Source organism: Excalfactoria chinensis, chromosome 15, assembly GCF_039878825.1.
Source record: "Excalfactoria chinensis isolate bCotChi1 chromosome 15, bCotChi1.hap2, whole genome shotgun sequence".
Taxonomy (NCBI): Eukaryota; Metazoa; Chordata; class Aves; order Galliformes; family Phasianidae; genus Excalfactoria; species Excalfactoria chinensis.
Window position 1 is genome coordinate 2,290,780 of NC_092839.1, and position 18,366 is coordinate 2,309,145.

Sequence of the window (18,366 nt, forward strand, 5' to 3'; positions counted from 1 at the left end):
GATCAGTGCACTTCACAGAAACTCATTGTTGGGCTGGCTGGATTTGGTATTCTGCATCGAGCCAAGGGTACATTACATAATGATGTATAATGCACTGTAAGCAGGTCAAGAGATAAGGCAGCCTGCAAACAGTAATGGAGTGCATATGGGGAAGAATTAGCAAAAAGCACTCTAAGAAATTAATTCAACCCAGCTTGAGTCGAGCAAGGACTCAGAGCAGGAAGGAAACTTTATTCCGTACCCTGCTTATCCCCTTTTGGCTTTCATTTTGTTTTTCCATTGAGTTTAAAACTGACTTTGCACTGCATTTTGGATGGGTGCTCTGTAGCAAGTTTTCTCCTTTGGGAGCTGGTTGCACAGCCCCATTCCATTTGCTAAATTTCTGTTACCTAACATGGTACCTAACATGGGCTGGGGCTGGGACCTGTGCTGCCCAAAGCATCGCTCACCACCAGCACGCTTCAACTTTGGACCCACGTGCTTCCCCAGTTCCACTTGAGGCCCCAAGTCAAACTGACAAGGAAATGATGTTTGCATGATGCAAAAAAGGCAATAAAGCCCACGAGCAGCAGCACAGCCCCTTCCCAGTGCCCAGACTAGACGTGTCTGATTAGCACAAGGACGGGGAGAAGTGGGGAGAGCCTGCATAATGTGTGCAAGCTAGCACCTCCCCCAGGGTGCCCAGCTGCTGCAGAAGCAATTTCACAGCTCATCATCCATTATGAGATTAAAATAATTTATTTTTTTTTTTCCTCCTCTGAAGTACTAATAAATTGTGCGGGCAGAGCAGAGTTAGCATTTACACAAATGGTAGTGAATCACCCACCTAGTTATTTCTTAATGGATTGAGTATCTGCTTTCCTCCTTATCCTGTCATTTCCAAAACTAAAGATGCAAACCCGTTTATCTGCACCGTTCAGCTACAGGGTAATAGGTACAAAGGCAAAGAGGGGCCTTGCCCAGCGATTCCCATGGAACAGCACCAAAACATCAGTGTGAAAGGGGAAATAAGCTCCACAAAAGGCCACCTGAAATCACCCCAGAACTCACTCACTTCTCCTTCTGGGTGCAAAACTCACTGAGGCATCGCTGACACAATGCAGCTTCCATGGTACATCCAGTGAAGATGTAAAGCTGCAGTCAGAGCAGAGCTAATGGCTCTGGGAACATCCCTGCTGTATTATGGTATCAGACGGAGCAGGCATGTTTAATGTTTAAACTTCCAGCGACAAATGCCTACAGCAAATATGTTTTATGTATTTATTCAGTGCTTCTTATGCACCTGTCACCTTAGTAGCTAAGGTGCTGCTTACTTCTTTTTATATTATTAAAATTGAAAACATATCAGTGCTTTGTGACATGCCACGCTCTCCCCTCCCCTTTCTTCTCTCCATCCCTGAGAGCAGCTCGATATCCTTTACCAGCCCACCCCCTGCATAACATTGCAGACTGCCAGAAAGGGGTTGAAATGGGAAAAGGAAATTAACTGGAAGCCCCGGAGCAATAAATCAACCTCCCATGTTATCCTCAAGACTCTCAGCCCCAGACCTGGCCCTGAGCACCAGGAGAAGCACCGATGTCAGACACTGAGTCAGTCCTGAGAGAAGGTGGCAGGAGCATCCCCTGATGCTAAGCTCAACAACTGGGTTCAGACAAGTGCTGCCTCCAAACCAGGCCAGGCAATGTCAGTTTGAAGCTGAATGTGACCTGGGCTGGTAGGGCAAAAGAGAAGTTAAAGATTGCCTTTGGAACTGGGATGCTTCCCTCCTTGCAGACCCTGAATATGCAAAATTCATCCATGCTCCAGCCTGCCCCGTCTGTGAGAGGTTAAGGGCAACAGCTGGGATCTCTCTTTGCTTCTTTTGAGTTTACTGAGCTTCCAAGAGCCACAGCCACAAACCTTCCTCCACTACCACCAGCACTAGAATGTTATCATTCACACACTTATCCAAAGCAGAAGCTGTCATGTCACAGGAGCACAAAGGTGCCGGGCTGTTAGGGAAAGCACGAAGCACCAAGAGACTCATGACAAAATGATGAGAACCATAACCTGGTGCACAGCCAAGTCTTCAAATCCCCAGCGTAGGTGTGAAAATCTCAACCTTAAGCCTCCAATATGTAAATTTGGGGGGAAAAAAAGCAGATTTTAGCTTTAATGATTTTAACATATTTTTTTTTTCTTCCCCATATTTTGTTTATAATTTTAACATATATATATATATATATATATATTTTTTTTTTTTAATAATAATAAGCCTATGTATAGAATCACACACGTTGCTCTTAGTGGCTCATCTATGTCCTAACTCACAGATGTTCATCAAATACCCTCTAGAGAAGAAGTGGCCACGACAAAACGAGTAACTACAACCACAGGATCACAGAGTGGCTTTGGTTGGAAGGGACCTTAAAAGATCATCAAGCTCCAACCCAACTAGAGAATATCCGGGCACAATGTGGGCTGAAAGCAGAAACAAACTCACATTTGCCCTGATCGCTCAATGGCTTCTGCTATCATCTTTTAAAGTGTGGACAAGACATAAATATGCCCACAAACTCAAAGCTGAGTGTTTCTATTGCTCAGAAGGACACCAAACCATGTACCCGGTGCCCTTCTGGCTGTTAACAAAAAAGAGCATTGTAGGTAGACCCAAATGTGACCAAAATGGGACAGGCTCTCTGAAGAAAGATCACCAGAGAAGCTCCTATCCCTGCTCTTGATATCAAACAACAGAGATTGGAAGCTGTGAGGCAGACCCTTGATGCAGAGGTCAGGAAGGCAGGGCAAGTAGATGGATTGCATGGTGTCTTCCAATGGTACGAGCAGCTTAAAGAGATGCAGAATGTTCAGCATTTCACAGAGGGCTTTCCCCTTTTAATCCCCAGCATTGCTCCATGAGCACAATGAATTCGTTCCCAAAGTGGCATTTGAGTGCCCAATCATTCCCATCCCATCCCGTCCATTTCTTCTCTTGACGTTTCATGACCCGTTTTCTCAGGAAAACCTTAAAAGCTGACTTAAAAGTGTTATCCCAGCTAGTCCTTCGTGTGAGCAAACCCAGGGAACTGCACACAGAGCATTTGTGCACTGCACCTCCAGCACCAACCAGGTCCGTGGTGGAAATGGGCACCCAGTGGGTGTTTGCTTCCAGACTGTGCTGGTGATTGCTCGAGCCTGGGAAAGCGGCAGTGCCCGGCACGAGGCTCGGCTGCAGAGCTGTGTGTTTGCTTTGGAAGTTAGCTGGAATTCTTAAAATAAATTGGCTAAATTGTCTTCCAGAGACTGATGGCTTTTCTTCTCTTCCCTCCTTAATAAACTTGCAGGGGTATCTTTATTGTTATGTCTAATTTTAGGGAAAACTAACATTTCCTGAGATTCAATTTCTCTCATAATTGTTGGAAGGAAACTAAATTGTCTGCTGTAAACATTCACTGTATTGTGTGAAAAGTATCTTTATTGCAGCCCACTGGGAATACCAATAAAATCCCCAGCCCTGGCCCTTCCTCACTTCTCTTTTTCCCTTTAGCTGCCTTTTTTCTCTCCCGTCCCCATTAACATCAGTTCAAACATTCTGAAGTCAGGCCACGAGAACTTAAAATATATTATTTAACAATCAAGGGTAGAATAAAGGCTTGTGAGCAGCAAGATCCTTTCTCCCTTCTCCTTGCTGCTTTCTATTACAGCAAATGAGAACGGCTATTCCATTTGTGTGTGTCCGTGCTCAGAGTTGATGAAAAAAATCTCATTAGTTTAGTCTGACATATACTCAATACAGCCTATGTACATACATATATATATATTTCATTTTATTCTACAGCTGCAAAATGATACTAAATTTCATCAGATTGGAACGAAAACTGTGGTCTTGGAACATTTCCCTTTAAGGGTCTTATATTTATTCAGAATTCATGAATCATTTTCCCGTAATACAACCATAATTATTCTTAAAGTGTTATGTTTGAAGGTTTAATATGAAATACTTGCAAAAAGCTCTTTTTCACTTTGATAGTTTGTAATCTTCATGGTAATCAGATCAGTTAGCCCTTCACACAGCAGCCTGGAAAATACAATTTAATATGAATCTCATACCCTTCACTCATGTTTTAATTAAAGTAATAAAAGCCAAGTCATATTTTGCCCTTTCCAGTGTACACAAATGTATAGACCTGAGCACACAGCATGAGCGCAGACTCTTTTGGTGACTGCTGATGAATTACCTGGCCTGAGATGAATCTCAGAGGTCGCTGCCCATGCCAGCAGTGTCACTGATGGTCAACGAGCAGAGCTGCAGTGCAGGTGATGGGCAGCGCACTGGGTCAGCTTTGCCCCTTTTTATGCCATCATCCTTCACATGGGCAAACTGTCAGGTCTGCTCTCCTGCCCAACTGCATGAGTACATAGATTTTGGAGCAAACACATGGACCTGGTGTGAGCAGCAGTGTTCTTGCTCTTGGGATGCACAAACTCAAGCCAGGGTCGTGGAAGCGCAGCATTGGGGCTGAGCCCACCCTGCACAAACTTGGACAGCCCCACACCCCTGGGGAGCAGAGGGCTTGTCCTGTGGCCACAGAGGTGCCTTCCTGTTTGCACAGGCCTCCATCCAAACTCTGAAGCGGCAAGCGACATTTTCCTGCTGGAAGCGAGCAGTTCCCCAGCTAATCACCCTTCGGTGGCCGCAGATCCAAACACAGGATCCAATGGGACAGGAGAAGTAATCCATCACTTGGGGTAGGAAATCCCAAGAGCACAAGGCCTGGAATCTTTTCAGTATTTCTGCAGCCCACGATGCTACCTTTCCCCAAATAAACACCATTTCCCAAAGCCACTCCCCAGAGGTCCATACCAGAAGCAAATGAACCTCTGCATTCACAAGCAGGATCCAAAACCGACCCCCCAACAGGGCACAGCAGAACATCTTGCTTGTTACAGCTTAGAAATGATGATGCAATCAGAGCCCAGCAACTGAGAACACGGCAGCCCCAGCTCCCCATCTCATGGCTTCACAGCAGTAATTTGGCTCTCAAGAGCAGTGGCTGACTAGAGGGGCAGGAGTGGAGGTTTTTCAGCACACACAGCTTCGTATCAATGCAATGCTGGGGGTTCAGAAGTGTGAGCTGCTCCCCCCGGAGCTGCCCAGGTTCCCCCACGTTTTGCATCAAAGGCAGCAGCTCTGCAGGCTCCACATGCGCTCACTTCCAGCGGCATGGAGCACAGTAGGAAATCTTTGATAAAGTGATAAATGTTGTTGGCTGCATACCATCTTCCTCTATATTTTGCTGCTATTTTATTAGCTGTCAGCTGGCTTTAACAGCTCATCAGCATTGCTAGACAGCCAGCCCATGTGCTCCTTATGCCATGGGAGTCACTGTGCTCCCCAGCAGGCCTCCTCCAGAATGACTTAGCCTGGCCAGATGCTTGGAAACACAGAATCATTAAGGCCAGAAAAGACCTCTGAGATCATCAAGTCCAACCCTCAACCCATCACCACTACTAAACCATGACCCCAAGTGCCACATTTCCATCTTCCTTGAACACCTCCAGGGATGGTGACTCCACCACTTCCCTGGGTAGCCATGCCACTCTTTCTGAGAAGAAATTTTCAACCACAACAACAACCTCAGAGTTTTCTCTCTCTACAAGGCGCCTTCCACACCACCTGACAGACCTTGTCAGGTGTATAAGTTGCTTTTTTTATACCCCTGGAGTAAATGCAGCAGAAACAAAGATGATTCATTTGGTCTCGGAACTGCTCGGTCACATTAGCTTTTCACTCCGTGATGTTTTTCAAACACCCTATTGTTAACAACTTAGGAGTTCTATTACTGTACTACCCAAGCACTACACAAGCAATGGAAGCTTTGGTTGCTAAGATGGAAGTTACAGGAATTGCTTCTCGACTTCACTTTTCAAAAATTTCACTGTCACATGAGAGTTCATACAAAATTCACAAGCCTGGATCATCAGCTATAATGCTGTGCTCACCTCCAAAACCCCATATGGAAGGGATTCCATTAGCTGCTGATTGTAATAAATGACGTGTAACACTCTACTGTTCATTCTAAAATAGTACATGAGATTTCTCTTGAACTGTCTGCCAAGAAAGGCATTTAATATCTATCAGTGTCTTCTCTCTATTTTTTGTTCTCTAGCACAACATATGAAATGACACAGCACTGCTTTAAGAACAGCAGAAAAGAAGTAAAATCTTAGTACAGCTGCAGTGCACACTACGACTTCCACCACACTGCAAGCACAGTTTAGTCCTTCCTTTCAACTTCAGTACCACACAAAGCTCACTTCTCTTCACCAGGGATCTTTAGATATATATATACATGTGTATTATGGATATGTAGAGACATACATGCATATGTAGGCAAGAAAGTCACATACAAGGCAAAGCGCGTGATACCGGTAGACCTTCAGGAGCATCAGAGCTCTCCATGCCTGGAGGCCAGAGTTTCTCCTCTTTGACATTCTCCTACTAATGTCAGTGATTTTCTCTAACACTGACCATCATCTGACCATCATCCGTTCCTGTAATCAATACACAGCCGAGATCAAGCGATTACAAAGACCCTGAGATCTATCTCCTCCAGTTTAAAATGAACTTGTGGTACTTGTGGTTTCAGATGCAAAGACCAATCCCACTCCTTACAGTATCATACTCCATAGAATATCTCAAGTTGGAAGGGATCATCAACTCCATAAGTTCATCCAGGTGGAACCTGGACCTGAGTGGAAATTACAGCCACATTACAGTGGGCTCTGAGCTTTCCCCTGCCACTGTGCTGTGTAGTCTTTAGTGGCACGAGTCAAGGGAAGGGTTGTATATGAGTCCTGCCCAGCCATGTGTACGGTCATCTTCCAGCCTTCCTTCTGGAGGAAAGCCAGGCCTGAGCAGCAATGGTGGTCACCATGAACAACCTGCTGCAACTATGAGCCTCAGTCAATGGGGACAAATAGCTGAAAACTCCTCCACATTCACATGTCCTGGGGGGTGAGGGACAGAACAACACAAGTAGACGTTATCCTCCAGCAACTGCACTGCCAGCAATGGAGCATCCTCACCAAAAGTCAGTGATGAAGGCAAAACACAAGGGAGGAATGTCCACACTGGTCCTGCCCTCCACCTCCTGACAGGGAGGAACCAAAGAATCATTAAGATTGGAAAAAAACACTAAGATTATCTAACCCAATCACAAGAAAAAAGAAAGCAGCAGGCATTAGGGAAGGACTAAGTGTCTTCATTAGCAACCTCTAATTGCCCTTCAAGGCAGTGGCTCCTGGCTGCCCAGAGCGATGCGTGCTTCAGGCTGCACTCTGCCCACCAATGGACGGGACCACTGATGCTCACCCTCAGGTATCTGCTGGAGACTAGTTTTATTTTACCAACTGTTGCTATTTCTCCACGATTCAGCCAAGCTGGGTGGGAGGCCCAGGAGGTGGGAGTGTGGAGTGTCTGCCAGGATTGTGACAAGGTTTGATGGCATGTTTTATAGCAGAGCCTGCCAGGAGGAGCTCTGTCTCGTCTCAGCACTCGCAGCACGCCAGGAAGGTATCAGAGGCTTCCCATGCTGTCATTAATTTCTAATTATGCCATCGGTTACTTTCTCTATTATTGCTTATTTACCAAACACAGCTTTATTGTGACATCTAGTTCCTCATAACTAGCAAACCCATTGTTATGCTAAAACTAATGTTCTAAACGTTATTTATTATTTGATAAACCTTGTGTAACCCTGAATGAGGACATTAAATGGCAAGAACACTACTTCAAAATCCCATTTTAAATAAGTCACCAAGACAGCTGTGCCTTTATAAAACACATTAGAGTGGCACTCAGAGCACATATGGCTCAGGGATATATACAAATTATACAATTTCTGTCATTCGGTCAAATAAGAGGGACGTTTTGACCCCAGAAATGAGTCAAATGTAAGTTGTAATTCAAGCCCCACCGGAGGCTCTGCTGTAATGCATCCTGACGGCTGATCAAGGAGCCCTGACCATTTGACCCAGCAGTTCAGCGACTCACTGTATCTATTATGGCTAATACAGACCCCAGCTTGAAGATGTACGGGGATAAACAGATAAAGGGCAATAGACACAATAGATAAATGTTGATTTATCCACATCCAAGCACACATACATGTGCAGATGGATTCCATGCATGCAGGAATGGGCAGGCATGTGTAACCTTGTGCTAACATCTGTAAAGGGACACATCTGAAAACAGATGTATATGTGTGTGTGTATGACAAACCTAACCTCTCTCAACTCCATTTCCCCCAGTGCAGTTATTCAGTTGAGCTCCTGCCGACTTGCACACAGCAAGAGAAACCCCAGCTTTACTCTATGCCACGTGGAAATATAGTGTCAAAATTAATGAGAATATGTTAAACACCCACAGACACAGCAGTAGGGTCCTTGCTGTGCTCTCAGCCACAAAGGGAAGGAGCTGCTTATAGCAAAGCTTCCTTCTGGCTTGAATAAATGACACTGATGTGTAACAGTGTTTGCACAAGGAGTTGCGCAAATTAACTTGTCGGTATAGAAACCAGAGTGCTGCTCAGCTGGAACAAGTCGTGCACAGAAAGCTTCTGGGATGATGATCAAAAGTGCCCGGAGGAGCAGCCAGAGAAAGGTGGTGGAAAGAGAAGAAATGTGGCAAACGCACTCATCAGCACGACAGCATTAGTGGGATCCCCACATCTCAAAGCCAAACCCAACACACTCCCACCCAATTGTGGATTTTGCCCTATTTGAGGTTACTTTCCCCATCAGAAAGGACTCGATGAGTGACTTCCCTTTGCAAACGACTTTGCAGGTGTTTTTGTTTCTTTTAACAGCACTGCTGCGTCTCTTTCATGATACGTGGCCTGGTTGTGGTTCTGGGCATTTCTTGGGATTTTTCCTTCTTGTTGCTTGGGGATGGGGAAGGAAAGAAGCAAAATGGGCAGGGGTGAGGAATGATGCTCTGCTGATTCAGGAGACGCATCAGATCCCTCACTCATCTCGGGGGTCAGATGTCTATGACTGTTTGATCAGATGTCAGCTTGCATTTATGCTCCGGCTCCTGCTGGGGGTTGAGTTACATTTCACATTTGACTCATTTCTGGGGTCGAATGTCCCAGCTATTTGATGGAACAAGAGGAATTATTTTCCCCAAGCAGCCTGTGCCGGTGCAGGTACGGATCTGTCAGTGCCCTCATTGTGTTTTAGGCTCCTGCATTTCTGCATTTAGCTCTCAGCTGAGACAAACCTCTTTGGGGATGAAAACAAGAAACACGGACTACAGCACACAAGCAATCACATAAAAGAAGATTAGGAGGAAAGCAGATCAGCTGGCTTTACAGTGCTCATGGCAGTTGGTCTGTACAAGTTAGCAGCTCAGAGCTCAGCAGTGCAGAAGAAGGAGAGGGAAGCCATCCTGCCTTCCCCTCCTGTTATGAGAGGCTGCTTAGGATGAAGACTGTGGAAGTGGCTGTGAGAAGGTGATGTTGGGATGCTGCAGCTTCATAATGCTTTCCAGGGACTGCTCAGCACCAGAGCAGCCCTAACTGCAGGCTCTGCAGTGGTAAAATGAGAGTAATCTTATCTGTGTGATGGGAAGGGATGGCTCCAGAGCTTAAGCAGTTTTTGTGTCTCTGGATGAGAAATGTAAAGCATTACCATGATGGACAGGAGCCATTTAAGTGGGAGGAGATGTGGTAAACTGAATTCTGCTTCCCACCTAACTCTCCGTATAAATTATGAAAGAAAAATCACCAGAAAATGCAAACTACAGACCCAGAAGCAAAAGGCAAGTCCCTATAGCCCAGAGCAGTGTGAGCATCCAGCCCTGCTGAAGCTCCATCTGCGGTGCCCAATGTGGCCAAGCAGCTTAGGACCACAACAGTGGGAAAAACATCATATCCATCAATTATGGCATGCTGGCTCCTATAATTAGTGTGCAGGACTTGTCTTTATCCCCACGAGTGCTGCGGACCAGGCACTATCCCACCTGTCTTATGTGGGCATCCAGGGGCTGATGATTTAGCTGCCGCTCAAATGGGGCTGTGAAAGTGCTCTCCTGCTGTTTAACGTACTCATTCAGGTTCCAACAGGTCGAGCAAACAATAAAAAACATCTGGATTCCTCATTTCATTAGAGGCACTGTATTATTAGTAATAAAGTCATGACCAGTGCCATAAAGCACTCAGTGGTAAACAGGCAGTGATGTGAATGTATGTGGGGGGATGTGAACTGATGGTGATGATGGGAGAAGTCTCAGAAGGGGCATGAGAGGACCCTGAGCTCCCCATCACGATGCTCCCCACCCCACAGAGCCTGTGCCCTGGGGCACAATGCAGTCCCAGACACACTGTCACCAATCACCCACAGCTGAATTTGGGGCATAGTCCAGAGGAGGAAAAGGCACAGTGTGGAGTAACCCATCAGTGTATTCATTGCTTTGTAAACAAGCTGCTGTTCATTTCTGATGGTGCCGTCACCTGTCCAGATGCTCTGGGCAGTATAGGGTGGGATGAAGCTGAACCCCAACCTGCAGCACCTTGGGGCCACCCTGTTCCCTTCTGCCTTTACTCAAGCTGTGACAATTCCCGGTGCTGACCACAAGCAGTGCCTTGGTTGGTTGACTGTGTTTGAACAGCTGAACCACCTTAAAGTGCAAAGTTTGCAGCTCCTTCCCCACTCCTGGAAATACTTCTTGCACAAGGACAACCCCCCACCCGTGTCGTCTCACTCTCTAAGTGGATGAACAACAGATTTCCATCCTGTTTAATATACAGATAATTTTTTTCATCATAGGAACCCAAGGTAGATGTTCACCAGCCTCCTAATCTATAGCAATGCTGTGGCATCTCCCAACCCTGGCAGCAGGAGTACACTGACATCTCATCCCATGCAGCTTCAGCAGCATTTGGGGATAGATGGAAATCTTCACCCAGCTGTCCTTCATGGTCTTGCACTGCGCTGAGTTCACACTGGACTCATCACAGTCTGCACTGCACGTGGCTGTGGTGATACAACGAAGTGGCTCAACTCAATCCCCAGATGAGGGATTTGATATGAATATTAGTGACAAACTTGTGATTTCCCTTTCACTGAGGTGCTTCATGCCGAGGATCACAGAAGAACACAAGTGGGACCACCCCTGGTCTCCCAGTTGGAAGGACAGGTAAGAACGTGCTGAAGTTCTCCCCTCCCAGCAAGATCTCAGCGTGTGCCTATAAGTATGTATTGATTCATAGACATTCAGGGTTCACTGACGAGCCATTCCTGCTCTATGAGTTCACAACGGCCCCTGTGAGATGTGAACAGTTCTATTCTGATCCTTCCCACGAGGGTTCATAGCTCCAGAACAGGAAACCTTTGATTCCTTTCTTCTCCCCCAGCCAGCCCACCGTCAACCTATTCCGCTACAGGAAATGCTCTGCGTGGGGGCAAGGAGAGGCACCCACACTACACACAGTGCTCAGATACCTCACCTCTAGAAACACCACTTGCACCTCCATATACACTGAAGGATGCTGACCTCCTCCGTTCTCCCTTCTGCTGTCCCATGACCTGGAGATCTCCCAACACTCAAGCTCTGCCATAGCCTACGTCTCCTAGAAAGCCTCCCCCACCCTGTGCACACAACCCACCCAACGCCAACAACACTTACCTGATTTGCCGACAGAAACTCCTGGGTATTGTCGTTCATTCCCATGTACATGTTCTCCCCATCAAACTAGAATGGCAAAAGAAAGTTAGAGTTAGAGAAATGCCATCTGTGTGCCAGGGTTATGTGCTTCCCTGGCTCTTTCCAGAGCCAAGACTTGCGGAATGAAATCCTGAGCTGGTCCTCGTGTACTTCTGGGTGTGTATGAGCCCATGAACATCACTGATATTGCAATGGGATGTGGTTGCATAGCATGGTTATGGTAATTCTTTCAGCAAAATGAAAGAATGAGTCACTCCGATTCAAACTAATAATCCAAAACTGTGCAAAGCTGTGCAAATCCACAGATTCAGCCAGCAGCAAGCAGTGCTGAAATGAAGTTCTGCCTAAAATTCCCACTACACCATCAGTGAACTATAAAAAGACAGTTTCCATCAGTGGAAATTTCCAAGACAGCAGGTCACCTTCAGTCCTCTCCCAGACACCTATGTATTCCTTTATCCCCAAGCAGACACAGGATGTGCACAAGGGGTTCTACCCTAAACCCCAGAATGGGGCAGTTTGGTGTTGTTTGCAAACTCCCTGTGCAAGAAGACGTATTTCCTTCCCTTCTCATCCCCTCCTGCTCACTGGGACTGCATCTCTGTGGATGGGGATCCAGAGGCACCCTGAGCACGGTGTATTCCCATGGCTGCTGCAAGTCTGCCTGCTGCCTTCACCTGGTTCTGAGCTGCTCGATCCAGCCATTAGATGCTAAACCAGCATGGAGAGCTGCAAAGCTCTTCTCGTTAATTAGCTACAGCTGATCACTTGCTCCGGCTCCAAATGAAGGAAAAATGCCGTCTAGAATTGACTCAAAGTGTGGTTGGGGCAGTTCTGGAGGTGAAGTTCACAAATTAATTATGGCAATAAAATGGGATATGCTGTAAAACACTCCCGAGACAAGGATGGAGGTACAGCTGTGAATGACACCGTGCACTTAACAAGGGGAAGAGCCAGCCCTCTTGCCCTTACAACCGGATGATGAATTGCAGATTGTTCACCCTGTACGTGTCCCTTTGCTCTCTAATATGAGGCTGACAAGCAGTTATGCCTTAACAGAAACGGGCCGCATTAAGGCCAATAAAAGAGAAATCTAAATAAAGCCAGGTGAAGGTTTTTGCGTAGGCTATTAATTACACTTCCATTTCTCCGAGTGCCACTGGATTAGCTATTAAAGTCTGCAGAGTTAGCAAAGCCCTGCGTGGCATCAGAGTGCACAGACACCTCTAATTGCTGAACCCTCCTCTGGGACAGCACAGAAAACCAATTAAGAGCAGAAAAATTACAGCTATTCACCAGCCAACAGCAACTGCAGCGGGACGGAAGGGGATCCCCGCACGTGTGCAGGATTCCCTATGACCCCTCAGTGAGGAAGGAGCAGCGGGGTGCAGCAAGCACCAGCATCCCTAAGGGCTTTCCAGGACCAGCAGCAATTCCAGAAGCAGGACACACTGAATGGAATTTCCCTCCTTGTGTACAATGATTGCCAGCACAGCCGCTGCTGCTAACGCGCTCTCAGCTGGAGCTGACGGCTTTCCTGGTGTGCAGACTCAATCAGCTCCACAGCCTAAAAACCCTCTGCCAGCCCGAGCGGAGCAGGCTGTGTTTGCAATGGAGATGGCACAAGGTGGTGGAAAGGCTCAGCACTGACAGTGTGGCAACAGCACCGGCTGTGGGGAGTCCATCTCTTTGGAACAGGGAAAGCAATGGACAAGGCATCTTCCACTGCGGGCTGCCAGAGCAGGGGGACAGCTCTTCTTTCTCCATCCTACTCTATTTGTCAGATGTTTTCTTATGGCATTTTATTATTCCAACCTCCATTCCACACTTCCTTCTGCCCTTTATGCCTTCGTAATAACGGTAATGAATCCTTCCTTCAAAATTACCGTGCCTCTGATTGCCAGGCTGAGCAGAGAGCCTGAAAATCAAGGCTCAAAATACCACCGGAACTCTGGAAGTTCCCCAGTGCTGATTTTTGTCCCCTCTCTCCCAGGCTATGAAGGTGCAAACAAATTTATTAGGAATTCTCCCATCGAAATATCTTTTTCAACTAGACACTTGCATCTTCCCCAGCAGCCAGGTGGAGCAGATGAGCAATGTGCTCTCCTTCTTCTTGTTATCCATTTGCTACAGAATGCACTTTGGAAAAATCAGCCCCATCACTGCACCTTGGACCTATTTCAATAGCTCTGCAACATTTTAGTACGTCCTGTTGGTTCTAAACATTTCCTCCCCATTCACCATGCTCTGGGTGCAGACATTCTGTACTCAGACCCCAGATTCATCACACTCATGCTGAATGATGCACGTGTGGAGCAGCAGTTACCTTTTCCAGGTCCTTGCTAATTCACAAGGAGTCTGCTCTTGCACTGCTGTCTTCATCATGCCCTTGCTCTTTTGCAATTGCTTCATTTTTGTTGTTCTTCTGTTAACAGAAGCAGCCCATTGAGCAAACTGGCAGCTGTGGCTAATCCTCAGCTCTCCTGCATGGACTGGGGATGAGCAGAGGGAGCTGTGAGTGCTCTGTGTTTGAAACCGAGGGGTCTGAAACACACACAGTCAGAGCTGGGACTGGGAGTGGTGGGGATGATGCACTGTGATCCAACATCACACCACGACCCAACATCACACTGTGACCCAACATCACGCTGCACCCAGGGGCTTCCCCCAGCCCCACGGCATTGTCAGAGCTGCAGACAAGCCCAGGGAGTCACGCAGGGCCCATGTTAATAAGATGTGAGAAAAACAAGAGGCGTGTGCAGCAAGCTGGGGCAGCCCCAGGGCAAGTGCACTGAGGGATCGGCTGTGAGCAAACACACGGGGTAAATGTTTGTTCACAGGGAGGGACCTGCTAGAAGGACATACAGCCCTGGCAAGGCTGGGGACGTGCTACGTGCACTATCAATGCCAATGCAGCAGTGACCAAAAGCTACCATCACCGAGCAGTTACTTAATGCCCTGAAGAAGGAATGGGATGCTCCCAGCAATCCCTACTGCTCAGAGTCACAAGCACTGCCCTCCACTTTGCTCCTCATGTAGGATGCAGTATCAGGTCCCCTCTCAGCCATGGCACTTTTATTTCCTGGGTGCTGGGTGCACTGGGGCAACACCTGTCATGGTTGGGGTGCACCTGGTCATCATGTCCTCAGCATGTCACAGAGAGCAAACAGAGAAAATCATAGAATCATAGATTCATTAAGGTAGCAACTTTCAGCCCTGCATCCCCACGGTGATGCTCTGGGACATCTGTCCCTAGGCTCAGCCCTATGGGCTGCAGCACAGCACCCAGCAGCCCCCAGTGCTGGAATGGATGAAGCTGATGAAGCTGTCAGCACACAGCCCTGGGATGGGAACAGCTCACTGCAGCCCAGTGTGTGGCCGCCTGCAGAGCCACGCTGTGATTTCCTGCAGGAGTCATTTGTATCACACCTCCCTGGAGAATACAGGGCTGAGGTTAGCTTAATCTCTTTAACTGCAGTTTCCCCCATTAAGGTCTTTACACAACCTCTGGCCCAAAGTGATCTACTTAGCATTATTTATTTGTCCACTGCAATGCTTGGATGGCCCCCTCCGTTGCTGCTGTCAGAGAGGGTCATGGGTTCAGACACAGATTTACAAACCCCACTCCTGCAGGAAAGCTCCATGTTTCCCAGCTTCCATGCAGCCACCAGCCTCACTGCTTACTGCAATCTGCCTCTGGACAAATGTCATTAGAAGGGAGCAAAGCGATGCAGATGTGGCAGTGGAAGTGCACCTGCAAAAGGGCTGCACAACCAAGCACTGGTGGGAGCCAACTGGTTCCCAAGAAACAGCGTTTTTTCTATGTAATACTAAATCATCACATCACGTGGATACAGGTGAAGGCTTCAGCCTTAAAACTATTAGAAAAAGTACTTATTTTTATAAAAGAATATACAAATAGGATAAATCTACAGTAACAGTTCTTTCCCAAACACAGCAGAAGCAGGAGCACAGCTGGTGATGCCAAGGGGTGACCAAAGTATGACAAACAGTGGTCCAGAGATTAAAACCACATGCAAAAGGCCAAAATGATCTGCACTGCCTCCTTCTGATTTCAGTTGTCCCTCATCCTCCTCTGAGAGACCCAACTGGGCAACTACCTCAAAATGGGACATCCAAAAAGGATCGACTGAAAGCAACGAAACCAACCAACCGACCAAAGCAGCCACTCTGATTGGCCTAGTGGGACTCAAACATCTGTGCTACAGGATTCCAAGCTTACAAATGCAGTGCGTAGCCCACCAGTCAGGCTCTGCAAGTTCAAAAGGAACCGGAGTTGCAGGCAGGTGCCAGCAGTGTTTGGTTTTAGCTTCGTTAACTCCAAAGTACCAGAATTAAGTTTCATTTTGGGTTTAGAAAACTGCAGACTTGTAGGTCCGACTCCCACACTCTGAAACCAAAAGCTCTTAGAAGCCAAACCCAGCTCATCCTGGGACCAAAGGAAAGGTCCTTCTGCTCACAGTCAGCAAAAGGACATCCAGTGGGTTTTAGCAGGGCAGTCATGGGCGAGAGAGCTGGGTTATAATCCATCCAGTTCATAATAGAAGTGATCTAGAAGGATTCAAGTTTATTAATGAGAAAAAATTATGCAGGCTGGCCACAACTAAAAGCCAACTTTGAATGGCTTTGTGTTAAGAGTCTCACAGCACTAAGTGGCATTGAGGAAATGGAAGATTAAATTTAATGTCAATAAATGCAAAGTAATGCACTGGAGAAAAGCAATTCTGACAACACAGGCACGACAATGGGCCTTAAAATAGCTGTTATTGTCCAGAGAAGAAATAGTGCATTCATCCTGGAGAGTTCACTTCCAACTTTTGCTCAGATCTCAGCGGCTGCCAAAAAACACCATTCAAGATTTAGGAGTTATAAGGGAAAAAACAGAGGATAAAAAGATAAAGCATGTATTTTCCACCTGCTATGATCAGAGGGGTGAGCAACACAGATGGCGTGGCATGCACAGATGAGGACGAGATGATGCAGAGGGTCAAAGAGATGCGCACACAATCCCAAGACAAGAACAGGGAATGGATCTTCCTCCGTACTCACAACCTGAACTCAACAAGCAGCCACTAGAAGCAGTGCTGGTGGAACCAGCACCTTGAGGGAGTCCTTTCCACAGGGCCAGCACCAAAACCTCCTGCTGCAGCATGGAGGGACCCAGAACAGCACTTAGCCAAATGGGAGGGGAAGCTCAGTGCAAGCTCTCAAGCCAAGGGGAGGATTTCTGGGTGCTTCTGTGCCCCATGGGCACCCCAGCACCTTCCCCAGCCTTCCCTTTTGTTCCTGCATACTCGAGGCAGCAGTATTCAACAGACAGCATGCATTTATCTCACGGACCGGCTGGTATTCTGTGTGCACCGCTCACCAAATTATTGTTATTACATTATTTGGGGGGGAATGAGGACTTAAACTCATTTACCCGGGCCTTTCAGAGCCTGCAAAAGAGTTCAGGTTCTTCACAGAGGCACACAAAAAAATACGTCCACTGAAAGCTACAGGGAGCAGCAGAATTCAGTCTAAAGACTGACATGGAAATAGATTAATTTTTTTTTTCCCCCATTTCATATTCTAATTACAATTCTTCTCCCCCTACTATTTTCTGTTCTCATTACAGTCTTAAAATTGCTCTGCAAATTCTGTACCTTATTCTGCTCTTCCTACCATCTTTGTCATGGAAATGAGAAACAGAATGTATAAGCATGAAAATATTGCCGAGATCAAAATTCTGCTTAACCCTTTCTTGTGTGACTCCGACAAGAGGCAAAAGCAGCACTGCCAGCAGAGCACAAAGCAGACTGCTCTCCATCCATCCATCCACCCATCCATCCATCCATCCATCCATCCATCCATCCATCCATCCATCCATCCATCCATCCACCCATCCATCCATCCACCTACTGATCCATTCACCCATCCACCCACCCATCCATCCATGCTCAGAAGTGCTCACACTTGCCCTTGCATTGTGCATGGGGGATGGGGTTGGTTTTTATTCCATCCTATGAGGACAGACCCTGACCAAACGACTGTGTTTAGCTGTAGCTGCCTGGTGTGTTGCTGGCTGGAGGGAGGCATGCAGTGCCCCAGCATCCCCATGCCCCAGGTACATCACATCCCCTCCTCCTCAGAGCACAGAACTGCTGTACAGCCCAACCAAACCCTTCCCAATTTCTCTCACAACTTGGGAAGAAAGAAATACTTTGCCATGGGGGCACAGCCCTGCCTTCACCCCAAAGCACCCCATCCCACTGCTGACTGCACTCAGGGCCATTTATTTGCAAGGTACAACCAATGGAGCTGCACGTCTCCACCACCTACATCACATCCTCTATGAAACCCAGCAACAAGCACACCCTGTATTGTTTATCAGCTTACGCAGGTGCTGGAGGTGTTTATCTGCAAAATAAACCCAGGGCCCTTGCTAAGCTGCTCCTGCTCCCTCAGCAGCTGAATAATCCCGAGAGCTGTGAGTGCCTCTGCCATGTGCATTGCTGGGGAGGGAGGGAGGAAGGGAGGGAGGAGAGTGAATGCAGCACGTTTCCTGGCACTGGGCTGCTATGTAGACAGTCTGAAACAAATACAGTAAGTGATAATGAGACTTAACTGCACCGCTTGCCCTGCTGCTAACACGTGT

General features: G+C 47.1%; 1 protein-coding gene across 3 annotated transcripts in view; it reads right to left on the minus strand.

The window, feature by feature from the left end:
* TOX2 (TOX high mobility group box family member 2) overlaps positions 1-18,366 on the minus strand; it is a 108,128-nt gene that overhangs the window by 55,921 nt on the left and 33,841 nt on the right. For 2 of the 3 annotated variants that reach the window (XM_072350116.1, XM_072350115.1), the window contains exon 2: positions 11,670-11,735. The exons of the other annotated variant lie outside the window; for it this stretch is intronic. In XM_072350116.1, coding sequence (XP_072206217.1) covers positions 11,670-11,735 — 66 coding nt within the window. The remainder of the gene's footprint in view (positions 1-11,669; positions 11,736-18,366) is intronic. 3 annotated transcript variants of the gene reach the window in all.